The 19,169-nt window shown below is 45.7% G+C and overlaps 1 protein-coding gene across 12 annotated transcripts in view; it reads right to left on the bottom strand.

The window, feature by feature from the left end:
- The window catches only part of rgs3a (regulator of G protein signaling 3a), a 257,200-nt gene that overhangs the window by 118,326 nt on the left and 119,705 nt on the right, over window positions 1-19,169 (bottom strand). For 11 of the 12 annotated variants that reach the window (XM_067969628.1, XM_067969627.1, XM_067969631.1 and 8 more), the window contains one exon: window positions 15,896-15,979. In XM_067969628.1, coding sequence (XP_067825729.1) covers window positions 15,896-15,979 — 84 coding nt within the window. Of the gene's footprint in view, window positions 1-15,895; window positions 15,980-16,064; window positions 16,163-19,169 lie in introns of those variants that run through there. The other variant, XM_067969634.1, reaches the window with a different exon arrangement.

The following is a 19,169-nucleotide window of genomic DNA, read 5'->3' as shown; positions in this document are numbered from 1 at the left end:
AACTAACTAATCTCTCCAGAAAAAAGGTACAATGAGTTTTATTAAGTCTAAACTAACTTTTAATGGCATGGTAAGTGTTAATGATTGCCAAACAACCTCTCAGGCACCGAAAATTAACTTTAAAAAATCTGGAGTCCCATTCATCCCGATATTTATTGTTGTTGGACATCTAAAAAAAATTATTTTTTTAAAAACTTTTTTATTTTCTCTTTCTATCTCTTTTATCTCTGTCTATTAATCTTACCTTCTCTTTATTTCGCTTTCTCAAACTTTAACTTCACTGTGGTAGCTTTCACTTCCTGGTTCTGACTGCGCGGCTTGTCAAGGATGCTTCAAGCTGATTGGTTACGGGCAGGGAGCGCTCCTTTACGTGCTCTCACAGCTCACAGAAGCCTGGGAAAGACCGCTGCACTTTTTGCAGCTCACCACTGAAGCAAGTTGGCGCCCAGAAGACTGCGTCTAGATTGTCAGTGAGTTTATAATTAACGAGCAGTGGGCGAGGTTCATTCACCACTCAGCGCAATTTCCAAACCAATGTGCTTCGGACAGAAACGTGTCTGAATGGGAGTAGTTTCCACACACAGCCCTATGCTGGGTAGGCAGATGAGAGGTCATTAGAATACGGGATGGGTAGTTCTTTTGCACAGATCTCAAACAATGAACCAAAAACACAAAACCCTGGAGACACTCAGCAGGTCAGGCATCATCTGTCGAGGGAACACAAGTCATCGACGTTTCGTGTACGAGACCCTTCCTCAGAACTGGATGATGTGCTGATTGTCTCCAGAGTTTTCTGTTTTTATTTCAGATTTCTTATATCTGAGTATTTTGCTTTTTGTCCAACCAATAGACCATTCATCAACAAAGTCCATTCATTCAGAAGTCATCTGGCACCTTCGTGTCAACACATTTCTTTAATCTCTACTAAGCTTTGAAGGAAGGCTTTTCAAGAATCAGCAGGCACCCAAAGTCAGTCAACTAAGGCAGCAGAAAGCCTGTAAGGGAGAATTTATGCCCTTGCTGTTGACAGAACAGATAACTGAGTGTATCTATCTTTCTATGTTAGTAGGAAGCTCCTCAAGCAGCCCAGCATATATATGTTCTTTATATTTGTAACAGCACACAAACAGAAGTTGAGCTGAAGGCACCAAATGACTTTCATTAAACTCAGTATTCTGTATATTTTGCTTACTGTAGAATAAAGCAACTTACAAACCGAACCAAATAATGCCTCACCTACTGTCAACTTGGTCTGCCTTCAGAACAATTAAAGGAGTGCACGTGTTGAAGACACAAGGGTATTTCATGGTTACACTCCTGGGTTCTGCTATCATGCTAGCAGATACAGGGCAGTGGGAGTAAAGCACCATAAAAAAAACAAGTAACCAGAACGCTTAAAGGAGCAACTGACACCACTAAACCCATGTACATACCTCTTATGAACTCGAATTCATAATAATTCATCACTTGAGGTTATTTTGTCCGTCTCCTTATTCAGACATCCCCAGGCAACAATCTCAATGTGACTTGAGAGAATAGCCATACAATATGTTGCCCCGCCTCTAGTATGGTACATGGTACTCTTAAACTGGCCATTCGGAGATGCACGAGAGGTTCATTTGACAACTTCCTCCCCAGTTTTCACTCCTACAACACTAAAGCAGTTAGTTTTCACTCGCACTGCCCCACAGCATTGTGGCTAAGATCAAGAATTCACTTAAGTGTCAGTGTGACTGTTAGTGAGCCTCATGTCTTTTCACTCCAAGGCCTGAGTGTTATGGCAGCATGCTACACTTTTTGATGTTTCTTCCTGGTATTCATCTGCATAAAAATGGAAAGTAGCATGAACTGTGAACAACTGGCACTTCACACCTGGTTTTCCAGCTTATACATTCCGTGCCCTCCCTCCCACCCCGCCTTGTTCAAGTATAGACTTACAAAGTAAAATTCTTGGAGAATTTGTTTTTACTGCGAATTTGTCGGTATTATTATGCCTGGCAGGTTGTGTGTGTTAAGTTGTTAAAGATGACAGGCAGCCACTTCAGTCTATACATAATGAGACAGCATGGGATGACAGGAAAAGAAGGTGAGGCAATTAACTCTTTGAATTGTGTGTTACCAGACATCAATGTTATACTGGTGCAACACGAAACACATTGGACTCAATTTTAAAATCAAATTGCGGGTGTGTTGGGGGCTGCGAAAATGGCAAAAATCCCGAGCAGGTTCGGAAGCCGGCGCCAACCCACCACTTCACGAATGCAGAAGTCCTGCCGGCAATTAAAGCCGGCGGGAAGATCGATAAAGAACCAAATACACCTCAGTGAGGTACTTAAGGTACTTTATTTCTGACGTAGTAGACAGATAAAATGATTTTAAACTTACCAGGGCGGTTTTCCCATGGCTTCCGATTCATGCATGGTGAAACCAGGCATTAAGGGCCGGATCAGACAAAAATAAACAAAATAAATTAAATAAAAAATCATCGCACAAAGTTAAACCACAAAATAAACCTATCTTTCCACCCTGCTCTGATGTCCGATGTCTCCCCCCCTGATGTCCCTCTCAGCCCCTGATGTCTCCCTCTCCAATGTCTTCCTCTCCCCCCCGTGATGTCCCTCTCCAATCTCGCCCTCTCTTTCCCCCCCACCCCGATTTCCCCCCTTCCCCTCGATCTCCCCCTCCTGATCTTCCCCTCTCCCCCCCGATCTTGCCCTCTCCCCGCCCCGCCCACCCCGATCTTCAGTGCCCTCCAATCTCTGTTCCAGCGCCGGATGACGTCTCGCTCTCTCTTTTTCTCTTTCTCCTCTCCCGCCCCCACTGCAGCTCCTGTCGGCAGCCAGCCTGTCAATCAGGCTGGTTGCTGGGCATGAAAGCCGAAAACCACTTTATTCACCATCAATTACATCGCGATCACGTCAGAAAAGGGAAGTTTTTTTTATTTGGGTTTGCCACTGCCAACCCGCCACCATTTCAAAATTGGGCCCATTGTAACAGCCACAGATGTCTAACTTAAAAAAAATAAACACAGTATCTCCCAATTCTCTCCCACTCACAGAGCAAGTATTGCTCATACCAACTGACTGTCTTCTACCAAAGGGGTGGGGAAGTCTGAAACACCATGGATTTTGCTCTGAACAGCAGGCATTATTCAACATAAAAATGATGTGTTTGTTCTTCACTTCCTCACAATAAACACCCATCCACCTGGTGCTTAATTTAACAGCTATCTGATTTAACTCCCATACTAATGCAACTGACTTTAAATGGCATTTAGTGCACAACTCAGGTTCAGTCTGCTTTGCAAATATATGAAAGATAATTAAACCCTTTACCTGAATTCTCAGGTGATAAATTTAAACTTTTCTGGACTCTCACTTTTATAGTCAATAAGACAAGTAGCTTATGAACTTTCTGTAGTTTATTTGTACGTTTGTACATCAAATAACTCTGTTCTTAGAAGGCCCGTGGTAGAGTTGAGCATTTGGGCAAATTCAGAAGCCCAAATTCAAAAACTCAGTATTCAAGTGAAAATAATGGTGATTCTGACTCATAAATAAGAAAAGAAACCACAGATGCTAGAAATCCAATATAAAAATAATAATTAAATTACACAGATCAGTAAAGAGAAAAGACATTGTATTGACATTTTGGGTGGATAACACTTCATTAGAACTGAAAACTGAAAGATTAACCTACATTTTTGTAAATATCAGAAAATTGAGAGAAGGGGGGAGGGGAGAAGGAGAGAATCAGCAGATATGCCAATCGCCAAACCCGGAAGGGAAGTAGGTGGGTTGCGATGCAACCCTAATGAAGCCAACCAAAGCCTCTTCCGGGTTTCGTGCCCGGCAGCCAGCCTGATTGACAGGCTGGCTGACGACAGGAGCTGCGCATCTGAGGCCGGGGGGAGAGGAGAAAGAGAGAGAGAGAGAGACTTCATCGGCAGTTAGGATAGAGATGGGGGGCGGTGGGGAGGATGAACAAAGATTGGAGTGGAGACATCGGACATTGGGATCAGAGGGCAGATATCGGGATCAGAGGGCAGACATCGGACATCGAGATCAGAGTGGGGGTGGGGGGGCAGGCAACATCGTTCTTACGGTATGTTTATTTAATTTGTTTACAATGGGAAATGTAATTTTACTCAATTTATTTAGTTTATTTTTCACTGATCCGGTCCTTCCTGTCTGGTTTCACAGCCGTGAATGGGAAGCCGTGGGAAGGCCACCAGGTAACGTTAAAATCTTTTTAACTATCCAATCCACAAAAATTAAACTACCTTAAGTACCTCAATGAGATACATTTGCTCTTTTAATTATCAGCCTGCCGGATTTAAGTGGGGGCGGGACTTCCTGATGACTGCTGACCGCACGCACACAGATTTTACTGAGTCACATTCAAAAATGTGCAGGTTCCAGCTGGGATGTCTGCCCGCTTCCAAAAACATTTTGATTGCCCCCCTGCCCCCAACTCACCCGTTTTTCCCTTTTAAAATCATGCCCATAGTGTAAGGTGAAAAGCCACAAGAGGCCTGCACAAACAAAAGTGTGAGAAAATCAAAAAAAATGGAGAAGGGAAAAAAGGAAGTAGTAAATGCAGCAGATCTGAAATGAAAACAGAAAATGTTAGCAAAACCAAGTAGGTCCACCAGTTTTGAGATGAGGAAAAAAAACACGACAGTCTGAGACCCCATCACCATTGTGGTTTTCAGGTATGTAGTTTGTGGTTCTAATTTATTTTATTAGCATAATTGGGGCTGATGATTGATGGTAAGTGGGAGTACATGTTGCTAATTAGAATTAGGTTTCAAGCCACTATTCCCTGTCGAAACATCATAAACCTCCAATTCCCCTGCCTCCTCCTCACCCTCCAAGTGTAGGTCTGCTCCTCAGTTGATCTACTCATACTCCAGCTGCATGCTCATCCTTCTTAAATTTCAGTACTGTTTTCTGCATGCTATACAGTTATAACCTTGCACCCCTATGGACAGCAGCAACCCATCAAAGCAGTTTAAGCAATGGAACAAATGCTTGAGTATCCCAATGGCATGCTCTGTAGTAAGGAATCTTACAACACCAGGTTATAGTCCAACTGTTTTATTTGAAAATCACAAGCTTTCGGAGGCTTTCTCCTTCGTCAAGTGAGTGAGTGTGACAAAGCCACTGATTCGGCCACAACTGGAGTATTGTGTCCAGTTCTGGGCACTGCACTTTAGGAAGGATGTGAAGGCCTCACAGAGGGTGCAGAGGAGATTTACTGGAATGATTCCAGGGATGAGAGACTTAAATTACATGGATAGACTGGAGAAGCTGGGATTGTTCTCCTTGGAACAGAGAAGGTTGACAGGAGATTTGATTGAGGTGTTCAAAATCATGAAGGGTCTCGACAGAGTGGATAGAGAGAAACTGTTCCCATTGGCAGAAGGGTCAAGAACCAGAGGGCATAGATTTAAGGTGACTGGCAAAAGAACCAAAGATGATATGAGGAAAAACCTTTTACACAGCGAGTGGTTAGGATCTGGAATGCACTGCCTGAGGGAGTGGTGGAGGCAGATTCAATCATGGCCTTCAAAAGAGAACTGGATAACTACTTGAAATGAAAAAATGTGCAGGGCTACAGGGATAGGGCGGGGCAGTGGGACCAGCTGGATTGCTCATGCAGAGAGTCGGCGCGGACTCGATGGGCCGAATGGCCTCCTTCCGTGCTGTAACTTTCTATGATTCTATGAAGTATCAAATTCTGAAGTGACTACAGCCCATTGTTGACTTTGTCACTTGTGATTTATCCAGTTAGTGTTATTTGTGAAATTATCATATCACACATGATATTTATACTTGCATTATTATTACCGTATCTGTTCCAAGGAGAACAACCCAGCATCTCCAGTCTATCCACATAAATAAAGTCCCTCATAGCTGGAATCATTCTCGGAAAATCTCTTCTGCACCCTCTCTCAGGCCGACACATCTTTCCTGAACTGTGGTGCCCAGAACTGGACACAATACTCCAGTTGTGGCCTAAACAGTGTTTTATAAAGGTTCATCATGACTTCCATAATTTTGTACTCTATGCCTCTATTTATAAAGCCCAGGATCCCATATGCTTTTTTAACCGCTTTCTCAACCTGCCCTGCCACCTACAATGATTTATGCACATATACCTCCAGATCTCTCTGTTCCTGTACCCCTTATAGAGTTGTGCCCTCTAGAACAATGATGGGATCACTGGTGATGATGGTATACTACCTTAAATATTCAACTCTGTAGTTGGCAAGCTAGGGAGACATTGGAAAGAGCATTTCTAGTGGTTCCAGTGGTTAGTCGTGTGAGAAGCTATGAGCTGGCAAATCAACTGATAAGTCATTTGTTCCACTGTTAGCTGACCTTGCCAGCTACATCAGAACAGAGGAGAGTGAAGAAAAAAAGGCCCCTTTACAAATGTTCACAGATAATTAAGAACATGCATGGATAACTGAGGTTCCATAGTAAATCAATGAACAATGAAAGATATGGAGAAATTGGTGGAGAGGGAAAAGTGTACCATTTCAAGGCTGCAGCTGTAGCAAAGCAGTTATGTTTCTTTAAAAACAAGCAGACAAACTAAGCAATCATCAGAAGAAAAGAAACAGAAGCAGGAGATAGGGAGGTCGTAAAAGGAAGAAAGCACCATCATAAGGCAGCACAAACAACCATGTATTTGTGTCACAGGACATGTTATGGCGTAGTTATCTAATCAAATTAAAATGGTGCAACACTGTTGTGTGATAAAATGTAAAAACTTCCTCTCTTTTCCTCAACCAACAAATAAAAATACTGATAAGAATGTGTCCATTTATAACTATTCCATTTCTTTCCTAATTCACTTAGTTCTTTCTGCAGGAAACACATCTTGATACTACAACCCAGACACCCAACACTCATCCTGTACAGCATTTTGAGTTGTGGCCTTTAGTTATTTGTGGCTCACACCCACTACACATGCATAACCTTTCACAGCTTAAAGTCTCACAAAACCACAGGAGCTGCAAAGTATTATAGTGGCTTGAGCAGTTTAGATAGCTAGATAATATGTTGGACCTCCTGCAAAAGCAGGTGGGACTGAAGTTCACATGAATTTCCTGTCTTCTCCCTCACATTCATAGCATGTTTAGAAGCACTTCACGATGAAAAAGCTCAGTGCAACCCACCCTTCACAGACTTGATGTCATTAACACAATTTATTTTAAGTTCTTTAGAGTCCAGCAGAGGACTAAATCATACCAAAAGTCCAGCAATACGAAATTATTTAAATCAAAGAAAGTTGTAGTTTTTCACTTCAGAGGACAAATGGGCTTTTTAACACACTGGAAATTCCTGTTGATAAAGTTCATGCTGCTTGCAGAGCAGTTGCACTGCAAAGATGCCACACAGATGGATGGAATGTGCTGCAATTTTACAATAAAACACAAATTTTAAATATTTGTAAAAGTAGAGCGTAGAAGACATTTTTAAAAAATTTGTGCTTGTCAAGGTGAAGGCTGTTCATGCTGTGGAAAGGAACTCTGCCTATTTCAGGCACCAAGGGCCCGATTTTACCAGGGGTGCAGGTTCCCGGCGGGTGGGCCAGCGGGCGCGTAGAAAACGCGCCCGGTGAAATTAGTGGGTTGCCCGCGCGATTGTAGCAGGCAACACACTAATTGGATCCACTTACCTGCACCTCCGGGTTCCCCGCTGCTGATCTGCGCGTTGGGCGGCTGCGCATGCGCAGTAAGATCTGTCAGCTGGAGGCGCTCTATTTAAAGGGGCAGTCCTCCACTGACAGATGCTGCCACAAACAGCAAAAATTACAGCATGGAGCAGCCCAGGGGGAAGGCTGCTCCCAGTTTAATGATGCCTCACCCCAGGTATCATTAGATGGGGTGAGGAGGAGGGGGAGGACAGAGATCTTCCACCTGGCGGGCGGGAGGAAGCAGCCTGCCTCTGCCACCAAGAAGGCCTGGATCGAGGTGGCAGAGGTCACCAGCGTCACCAACATATCGCCCACCTGCATACAGTGCAGGAGGCGCTCCAATGGCCTCAGTAGGTCAGCCACAGTGAGAACATGTAGTCTTTCCCCTACACTCTGTCTGCCACAACACTGCCCCCACCCCACATCTCCTTCGGCACTGCCAACACTACTCTGTCACATGACCCCTCATACCCACTCAAACCTCATCCTCATCTGAACTGCACCTACTCACCTCGCGAGTACTCACCCCACCACTAACACGCAACCCAATCCTCATACAATCTCATGGCTCTATCCCATACTCACCCTCTCGTGCATCTCTCTCACGGCCAGCCTCAATCAACCTGCCACCACCTGTGCTGCAGCCACAGGGCATGCATCACATATGTGCAGTAGGCAGCGTAAGGCAAACTGTCGTGAGCATGAAGGGGATGCACAAGGGTGTTTGAGGGTTTGTCATGGTTGTTACTTACATTGAATTTCAGAACAACTCACATCACACATTATATTGGCACCACTACTGCCATGTCTTCGCGAATCCTGTCTGGTTTGTGCAATAATGCCCGCTCCTGGGTATCCCTATGAGGACCCACCACTGATGCCACCCAGTGTGTCACTGCAGAGTGGGTGTAGGTGTATTTGCAGGGCTCTTCTGCGCAGACGACTGAGAGGCATCGGGGATGTCCCCGGTTGCAGCCTGGAAGGCTGTGGAGCAGAAGTTCGGGAGGGCAGTGGTGACTTTGACAGCGACAGGTAGGAAGATGGTGCACGGGCCAGCCAGGAGCACCTCGGCATGAAAGAGGCTGCAGATGTCCACGGCTACATGTCGACTGACTCTGAGCCTCCGTGTGCACTGCTGCTCAGAGAGGTCCAGGAGGCTGAGCCTCGGTCTGTGGAACGTGTGGCGAGGGTAGTGCCCTCTGCGACGCATCTCTCTCTGCGGTAGCCCTCCCTCCTGCTGTACAGGTGGATGTGTCACAGCACTCTGTTGTGGAGCTCCACGTGTCAGAGGTGGACGGCGTGGATGGCGAGGCTGGTGATGCTGTTCGCCCTGCGAGGAGGTCATGACTGCAGCTACGGCGGCCCCCATCCGCAAGATGTACATCTGAGGGGGTCCGCAAGGTAGGTACATGTCTCCGGACCCCGGGGTAAGTGTGCAGGTTGGTGACTTCGACCATCAGAAGGAGGGTGGTGGAGGCCAAACTTTGTCCCAAGTGACAGAGCGGCCACCTGCAATGGCTGAGGGTCTCTCCACCCACCCCCCACACCTGTCAAATGGACCTTTGCAGCTGCCACAGGCTGATGGCTGCAACACGTCCATTTCAACTGGGACTGTTTCCCCCAGTGTGTGAAACAGTCCCATGTTTATCCAAAATCACACACAGTCCCTTAATCAGGTCAGTTAATGACCTGAACAAGCAAAGTAAATACACTCAAGTGGCATCCCGCTGGCTTTAATTGCCTGCGGGATTCCCACCAGCGGGGGCTGCGCACGCACCCCCGCACGTCAGCGCGGAACCCGGAAGTGGGCGGGATCGAAGCACGATCCGGTCCCGCACCTGGATTTCGGGATTTTCGGGGCCCCCCTGCCGAGAACGCACCCGGTAGCGGGTGCTAAAATCGGGCCCCAAATGTCAGTATCAAATGCAGGTGGTCAGGTATAGCATGGCCAGATGCACAGTAAATGTCCATCCATGGACCAAATGCTGGAATATGGGATTAGAGTAGACAGGGCTTGATGGCCGGCGCGGACACGATGGGCCGAAGGGCCTCTATCCGTGCTGTAAAACTCTATGACTCTATGACTTTGCCACAACAAAGTGTCTCAGCCCCACCCTCTGTCTCAGAAGAACATCCTCTAATGTTCCTACTTTCCACACCAGTCATTCTGTGTTTGCTCGATTTGATATTGACAATTAGTGCTGAATTAGGGACAGTTTTGTACTCTAGGCCCATGCCCACCAGGAACTGGATGGAGACTGCCCAAGCTCACGTCACACAGGACTCTTACAGCTAGCAGACAGAAAAGATATTTCTACTCCGTACTTCATAGCTATTATATTCCTTTCATAAACTCTTTGAGCATATTCATTGAAATCCAGCTAGGAGGTTGAGCAGATGACCATGAGCCTCTCTACAGCCTGCACCCACCCCCCATAGTAGGGATCGAATGTGCAATGCAAGCATGAAACCTGACCATTTCCACTCCCATCTGTCGGGTAGACAGCTTGCCTCAACTCCTTGCTGTGGTTGGTCACGTAGCCAGGATTAACAACTCACTATGTGGGAAAACTCTTTTATGCCAGTTCTGGCTAGGATCTGAACCTAGTTGCTCAAGATTACAGTATAGCACACAATCAAGCATGGATGCTGGGAAACCTTATCAAGGTACACTGAAAATAATAACTTCAGGATTGTTCACGTCTTTCTTTTCTGGACAATTACAGTCTACTTCGTGTGCTCACCCAACCTTTGCTATCAATTAAAAAAAGCTGCTCTGTAACAAGAATGACATTAGTGTTTTCAGCACCCATGCCAGAACGTCCTACATGAAACATCAAATATCCACTTATTTTTTTCTATGCAACTGCTTTGCAACATTGGAAGTGAAATACTATCAAATTAGTACAAAGAATTACATACAATATACAGCACAGAAACAGGCCATTCGGCCTAACAGATCCATGCCGGTGTTTATGCTCCACATGAGCCTCCACCTTCCCTACTTTATCGAATCCAATCAGCATATCCTCTATTCCTTTCTCCTTCATGTGCTTATCTAGCTTCCCCTTAAATGCATCTATGCTAGTCGCCTCAACTACTCTTTGTGGTACGAGTTCCACATTCTAACCACTCTCTGGGTAAAGAAGTTTCTCATGAATTCCCGATTGGATTTATTAGTGACTATCTTATATTTATGGTCCCTAATTCTGGTCTCCCCCAATAGTGGAAGCATCTCTACATCTACTCTATCAAACCCTTTCATAATCTTAAAGACCACTATCAGGTCAACCCTCAGTGTTCTCTTTTCTAGAAAAAGAGCCCCAGCCTGCTCAACCTTTCCTAATAGGTATAACCTCTCAGTTCTGGTGTCATCCAGTAAATCTTTTTTGCATCTTCTCTAGTGCCTCGATATCCTTTTTATAATATGGAGACAAGTGTGGTCTAACCAAGGTTCGATACAAGTTTAACATAACTTCTCTGCTTTTCAATTCTATCCCTCTAGAAATGAAACCCAGTGCTTGGTTTGCTTTTTTTATGGCCTTATTAACCTGCATCACTACTTTTAGTGGTTTGTGTATCTGTACCACCAGATCCCTCTGCTCCTCTACCCCATTTAGACTCTTATTATCCAAGCAGTACGTGGCCCCCTTATTCTTCCTACCAAAATGTAATACCTCACACTTACCTATATTGAAATTCATTTGCCAATTACATGCTCATTCTGCAAGTTTATTAATGTCTTTCTGTATTTTGTCGCAGTCCTCCTCAGTATTAACTATACCCCCCAATTTGGTGTCATCCGCAAATTTTGAAATTGTACTTCCGATTCCCGAGTCCAAATCATTTATGTATATGGTGAACAACAGTGGTCCCAGCATCGATCCTTGTGGAACACCACTTCCCACCTTTTGCCAGTCTGAGCAACTACCGTTAACCCCTGCTCTCTTTTCTATTTTGTAGCCAGCTTGCTATCCATTCTGCTACTTGTCCCCTGACTTCACATGCTCAGAGCTGAGTCATGAGCCTACTATGCGGTACCTTATCGAAGGCCAGTATATAAACTGAGCAGGGAATTATATAGGACAGCTGCATCAAAGAACATGAAAGTTGATTCCAGGCAAATGATATACATTTTTTACAACCACTATCTCAGCAATTTTGAAGAGCAGATTTATACTACAAGTTATCTTCCCCTCCCAAAAAATGGGTATTTTTTTTTGTCTTTTGAAATTTGCTGAAGTTTTAGATTTTGCATTGACAGCAGCAGATACATGTATTATAGAACAATCCAGTTTACATATGAACAGAAAGGTGCAGCATTGATATGGTTAAAAATATCTATTGGGTAGCCATATTCTATAATTTCATCAAAATACAAAACACTGACTAGACAAGCTATTGTCTGAAGGGTTACAGATATTAATGGGAATTTGCACATAAACAGTGATACAGAAAGGCCAGTCAGTCCAGTCCATTCCTTCCACCTTCCACGTACAAATTTTTCCTACCTTGCCCATCTTATTTAATCTCCCCAGCGAGAGAAATAAACACAAGTAAAACCTTCGAGAAGATAAAGACTTGGTAATATATCTCCATTTCCCTGAGGAAATTAGTAAAACTCCAGTATATCACTTGATAATCTGAACCGGTTGTGTGGCATTTCCACATTCTCAGTATCACAGAAATCATAATATTTCAAAGATATTTAATCATCTATGCTGACATATAACTTCAATGCCATTCTTAAACAGTAGTTTATAGAGCTTTGTTTGAAAAAAGGAGTTAGCTAGCACAGCATTAACTACTTTTGTTGTGTCTTTTCATTTTGTAGGATAGAAGTGCTTGTACTGATACATGCTGTGCAATTTCACCACGAACTATATCTTCTTTAAATCATACGTGCCTACTTGTTTAGATTTTTGCATCAGTTGCTGAAGGCAATGTATAACTATACCATACCATACAAGTCAACCGGCCGCATTTTATGTGAACAATCAGCTCATCTGTGTTTGCTGATGAAAATCTGCCAATTCACATTTTCTGCACCCACCACAACTCCCATTTAGTTTGCAAAATGCATACATGCTGCCTGATCGCATGGCTCACGCATTTGGTAGATAAATACACTGAAGTTGGAAAAGTGCAACAACAGTGGCACTGACCGAAATAGTTCCAAAAAACTGACTGGCAAAGCAGATCGATGTATTGCTGCCTCTGTCCAGTGACAATTTCCCACTGCCCTCCCAACATTTGAACATTTTTTTCCAAAGATGCGCTCAGATCTTTAAAACTGAGACTCCTTAAATTACACCAAGGTGAGCTCAACATTAATACTGGGGTATGTGTCAACATTACACCAATAGGGCAATGAACTGATCCTAATTAAAAACATTCAGACTTGTATTATTTGTATTTAATAATTCTGAAATATGCGCAGTATCTTCTGATTTTCCACGAGATTGACAGAACCCATCTGCTTCTGTGCATATTATATACAGTATATTTGAACAACAGCATGAAAATATACTGTAATTAACATATATGATCTATTCTGTTGGAACTGTGTGTAATTCTATAGATGAGGTTGCTTTGAGTTAAGCAAACTGCAATGGGCCGTATTTTGCTTGCACTTGCCTATAGACTTTGTCTGAGCTTTTGCAAGACAAGTTGCTGTCAATGGGACAGACAAATGGCATGGTGCCCTCTACAGGGCATCTGGGACATGTGTGAACGGGGCAAGCAATTGTGTATCTCCTTAATCAATCAGATTGAAGAATCATTAATGAGCAGCAGAGTCTGAACAAGGAAGTGTCAGTTAGAATAGTGAATTCAATGTCAAATCAGGTACAGAAAGAGAAATAAAGAGAAATAAAGAGAGATAAAGAAAGACTGGATTAAGAGACAGAGATAAAAGAGACAGAAAGGAAAAGTTTTTTCATGTTAAACAATAATTATAAGCTGAAGGAATGAGACTCCGCACTTGTAAACGTTAATTTTCAGTGGCAGAGAGGTTTGGCAGTAATTAAGATTTATCACGCCGTTAAAAGGGTACTTACAGTGGAATGGACAAGCCCTAACTTTTTTTGGCGAGTTTAGTTCATATCTATGAGGTAAATACAGGAAGTTCACGCCGTTCAATACATTTGAATGGTGAGTCAGAAGGCAAGATGCCGTTTTTGCGCAGCTTTTGGAGGAGCAGGGTATCTCGGACAGCAACTTCTGGATTTCCACGTTTTACTGTTCATGTCGGTGAACGTTGCTGTATGATTTGCACATTTGAGCGCTGTGAGCCTCACCATTATTTTTACAGCAAAATCCAGCCCAATATAAATCATCAATCCAGTCTTTTAACCTCCAGAATCCTTGATTATGGGTGCTTTAGCTGGTGCAAATATAAAATTAAAATTTTCAACAAAGAAATATCATTAGAGATGGGAGAGGGAGAGAAATCATGATGCGTAGCACGTGATTTCAACAAGTTGTTTTCAGAGTTGTCTCAGCCTGCTTCAGCACAACACAATTATGAAGGATTTTTCTTGGAGACGAGTTGCAGTGGCATTTGAGTTAAGAAGGGTGTAAATACATTAATTGCCTTTATTTGAGCATTCCTGTCACTGTGCTTGCTGAACTGCCAGGGTTTGGAAATAAAATTGGGAACGTGTTGAGAACAGGAGTATATTATTTGGCCTATCAAGTCTGTGCCACCAATTTTGTTAGCATGAGCAGTTCTATCTTAACAATCCTCATTCATTGCCTTTTCTCCAAATCCCTTAATACGCTTACTTCCCATGTAAGTATCTTTCTCACTTTTGGACACTTCAGTTGATTTTGCACCTGTGGCCTTCTGGAGCAATTCCATATTCTCACAAATTTTTGTCTAAAAGAAGTTTTATGCAAATTCATTTTTAAGCCCATCTGAGTTCAAATTCTAACATTATGTCCCCTTGTTTTGGTTTGAGGCTGCAGTTGTGGCTGCAGAAACTGACATAGCGCAAAGCAATGGTGCGTAATACACTGCTCGTCAGTAAAGTTGAGGAAGGAGAATTTCTCCCTGAAAAGTGAAGGAACTTTGGGCGTATCTGCAACTTAAGTTACGACAAGATTATGCTCCACTGTACTTTCAGTGTAACTACTTGCTTGCCACAGGCCTATATTTCGGGCTGGTTTTGAGTTGTTGGCTTTTTTTCAACTTCTGCAAATTTTCTAGGTCAATATACATTGTCCTAAATTCAATCCTGGTCTCTGTTGAGTTTGCTGATGTCAGCTGGGTGGCAGCAAAGGCATGACAACTGGCTTCAGCATCCTTGGGCGAGTGAAGGGAGGGGGAAAATCAGCCAGAGTTCCTGTTCTCAAATATTCACTTGCTGGAAAGTGCACTTGTGTGGACAACAAGGGAGTACAGGATTGGTCTTGGCTGTGATGCTCTCCATAGTTAAATAGTCTGCCAGCAATAACATGTCTAGTCTAATACACAAAGAATGGCCATTTGGATTAAATACTAGAGGGAATTTAGTGCTCATGATACAGTATCCCAGTTTGATTCAGTCCCTTCAAAAGAAGGGAGAATAATATTTTGAAAAGAATGATTTATTTTAGTGTCAACCTTGGCTTAGTGGTAACACACTTGTCTGAGTCAGAAGGTTGTGGGTTCAAGTCGCACTCCAGAGACATGAGCACAAGATCTGGGCTAAGACTTCAGTGTCCGACTGAGGGAATGCTGAATTGTCAGAGGTGCCGTCTTTCAGATAAGTCATTAAACCATGACCTCACCTGTAAAAGATCCCATGGCACTATTTGAAGAGGAGCATGGGAATTTTTCCAGTGCCTGGCCAACATTTAGTCCTCAACCAACACCACCGAAAACAGGTTTTCTCATCATTTATCTCACTGTTGTTTGTGGGATTGTGTTATGTGCAAATTAGCTGCCGCCTTTGCCTGTATTACAAGAGGCTGTGAAGCACTTTGAGACGCCCTGAGAACTATAAGATGCAATATAAATGCAAGCTCTTTCTTCTTTCTTTGCAACTGTTCATGGTTTTCCATTTGATCACGATTATTCTAGTCACAGATGGGCAATTTCAACACTATATAAATTAAGCAATATGGATAATATAAACAAAAGCAAGCAAATGCTTTTAGTAACTCACTCTTGATTTCTCCATGACAAAATACAAGCACTTACCTTGAGTGGTCTACTTCTGTCGTCAAGGAAAAACACATTTTCTGAAAGGACGAGTGTCCGTGCTGGGTTGCACAAATCTAGGGGCTACAAACAATAAATATGTAAATTACTTGCAACAATTTGACAGTCTGGACTTAAATTTGGTCTGATAATTTAAGTTACCACTTACTAGTATCTTAGCAATTTCAACCTCCATAGCTATTATTTAAAAAGCAGTTTTTGTTACTTGAAAAATAGACTTTTCTAAAGAAAATCCAGACAATGGCATAGGTGCACCAGTTTCATCAAGCGAAGAAAAAATGCTGGTGACTTTTACAGCTTTCAGCTGAAACCAATGAGGTGCTGAAAGCATTTCCTCAGTCTGGATTTTTGCTACAAAATTCTTAACAGTAAGTTGAAATTTGCATATCGAAAAGAAGAGGATGTTAGAGAGCTGTTGCCCACTGCAGCCAGTACAGCTAACCTCAGAGAGTGTAGGCGTACTTCCCAATATAGCCCTGTGCACTGATGTTACTTTTCAAGCAAATACAGTACTGCAAGCTTGCCAGAAAGGACTTCCTGCAAAGAGAGACAGACATTCCTCAGCACATGTGTCCATTCTTTAACTTGCCATATTGCCTTAAAGGGACTGCTGGAGGCCGCTCAAAAAACGAACGAGAACATTTTAAGATTTTATTCTTGTGCAGCCAGGAGAAGCAAGAGTGCTCCCCCTGGGTCCACAAAAAAATTCTGTGGCGTTGCTGGCTCCTACATTTGACATAGCAGCAAGATAATTGAGTCAGCAGGCAAAATTTTTGTAGCATCACTGGTTTGTGAGAGTACCTGGAGCTGCAGATTGTCGTCATGTGGCCATATGAACCCCCACAGTCAACGCACGCCATTATGTCAACTGGGGAAAAAAGCTATTCAATAAATTTTCAGATGAAAATTTTCAGAATGTAGTTTGGAGCAATTTATGGGGAAATGATAATACAACATCACCACGAGCCAGATAGTGCAGTTATAGGGTGACGAGTTTACATAAGCGTTTTCCATTACAAATGTGAACATAGGAATTTATTCTGGATAAAAACTGATGAACGTATGAAAAGAATAACAACTGGAAGTACGGCAAATGTAACATTTTTAATAAGATACAGGTTTAGATTATCCTGTCTGCTGTTGTAAGTCTACTAACAAAAAGCAAGCTGGCATTGCAAGAAGCCCACTTGCCCTCTTAGCTACATGTGAAGCATGGCCCACGGCACAGTGCGAAGCATGGCCCACGGCACAGTGCGAAGCATGGCCCACGGCACAGTGCGAAGCATGGCCCACGGCACAGTGCGAAGCATGGCCCACGGCACAGTGCGAAGCATGGCCCACGGCACAGTGCGAAGCATGGCCCACGGCACAGTGCGAAGCATGGCCCACGGCACAGTGCGAAGCATGGCCCACGGCACAGTGCGAAGCATGGCCCACGGCACAGTGCGAAGCATGGCCCACGGCACAGTGCGAAGCATGGCCCACGGCACAGTGCGAAGCATGGCCCACGGCACAGTGCGAAGCATGGCCCACGGCACAGTGCGAAGCATGGCCCACGGCACAGTGCGAAGCATGGCCCACGGCACAGTGCGAAGCATGGCCCACGGCACAGTGCGAAGCATGGCCCACGGCACAGTGCGAAGCATGGCCCACGGCACAGTGCGAAGCATGGCCCACGGCACAGTGCGAAGCATGGCCCACGGCACAGTGCGAAGCATGGCCCACGGCACAGTGCGAAGCATGGCCCACGGCACAGTGCGAAGCATGGCCCACGGCACAGTGCGAAGCATGGCCCACGGCACAGTGCGAAGCATGGCCCACGGCACAGTGCGAAGCATGGCCCACGGCACAGTGCGAAGCATGGCCCACGGCACAGTGCGAAGCATGGCCCACGGCACAGTGCGAAGCATGGCCCACGGCACAGTGCGAAGCATGGCCCACGGCACAGTGCGAAGCATGGCCCACGGCACAGTGCGAAGCAAGGCCCACGGCACAGTGCGAAGCAAGGCCCACGGCACAGTGCGAAGCAAGGCCCACGGCACAGTGCGAAGCAAGGCCCACGGCACAGTGCGAAGCAAGGCCCACGGCACAGTGCGAAGCAAGGCCCACGGCACAGTGCGAAGCAAGGCCCACGGCACAGTGCGAAGCAAGGCCCACGGCACAGTGCGAAGCAAGGCCCACGGCACAGTGCGAAGCAAGGCCCACGGCACAGTGCGAAGCAAGGCCCACGGCACAGTGCGAAGCAAGGCCCACGGCACAGTGCGAAGCAAGGCCCACGGCACAGTGCGAAGCAAGGCCCACGGCACAGTGCGAAGCAAGGCCCACGGCACAGTGCGAAGCAAGGCCCACGGCACAGTGCGAAGCAAGGCCCACGGCACAGTGCGAAGCAAGGCCCACGGCACAGTGCGAAGCAAGGCCCACGGCACAGTGCGAAGCAAGGCCCACGGCACAGTGCGAAGCAAGGCCCACGGCACAGTGCGAAGCAAGGCCCACGGCACAGTGCGAAGCAAGGCCCACGGCACAGTGCGAAGCAAGGCCCACGGCACAGTGCGAAGCAAGGCCCACGGCACAGTGCGAAGCAAGGCCCACGGCACAGTGCGAAGCAAGGCCCACGGCACAGTGCGAAGCAAGGCCCACGGCACAGTGCGAAGCAAGGCCCACGGCACAGTGCGAAGCAAGGCCCACGGCACAGTGCGAAGCAAGGCCCACGGCACAGTGCGAAGCAAGGCCCACGGCACAGTGCGAAGCAAGGCCCACGGCACAGTGCGAAGCAAGGCCCACGGCACAGTGCGAAGCAAGGCCCACGGCACAGTGCGAAGCAAGGCCCACGGCACAGTGCGAAGCAAGGCCCACGGCACAGTGCGAAGCAAGGCCCACGGCACAGTGCGAAGCAAGGCCCACGGCACAGTGCGAAGCAAGGCCCACGGCACAGTGCGAAGCAAGGCCCACGGCACAGTGCGAAGCAAGGCCCACGGCACAGTGCGAAGCAAGGCCCACGGCACAGTGCGAAGCAAGGCCCACGGCACAGTGCGAAGCAAGGCCCACGGCACAGTGCGAAGCAAGGCCCACGGCACAGTGCGAAGCAAGGCCCACGGCACAGTGCGAAGCAAGGCCCACGGCACAGTGCGAAGCAAGGCCCACGGCACAGTGCGAAGCAAGGCCCACGGCACAGTGCGAAGCAAGGCCCACGGCACAGTGCGAAGCAAGGCCCACGGCACAGTGCGAAGCAAGGCCCACGGCACAGTGCGAAGCA

Source organism: Heptranchias perlo, chromosome 31, assembly GCF_035084215.1.
Source record: "Heptranchias perlo isolate sHepPer1 chromosome 31, sHepPer1.hap1, whole genome shotgun sequence".
Lineage (NCBI taxonomy): Eukaryota > Metazoa > Chordata > Chondrichthyes > Hexanchiformes > Hexanchidae > Heptranchias > Heptranchias perlo.
The sequence above is the reverse complement of the archived record's forward strand: the minus strand, read 5'-3'. Positions and strand labels throughout refer to the sequence as shown.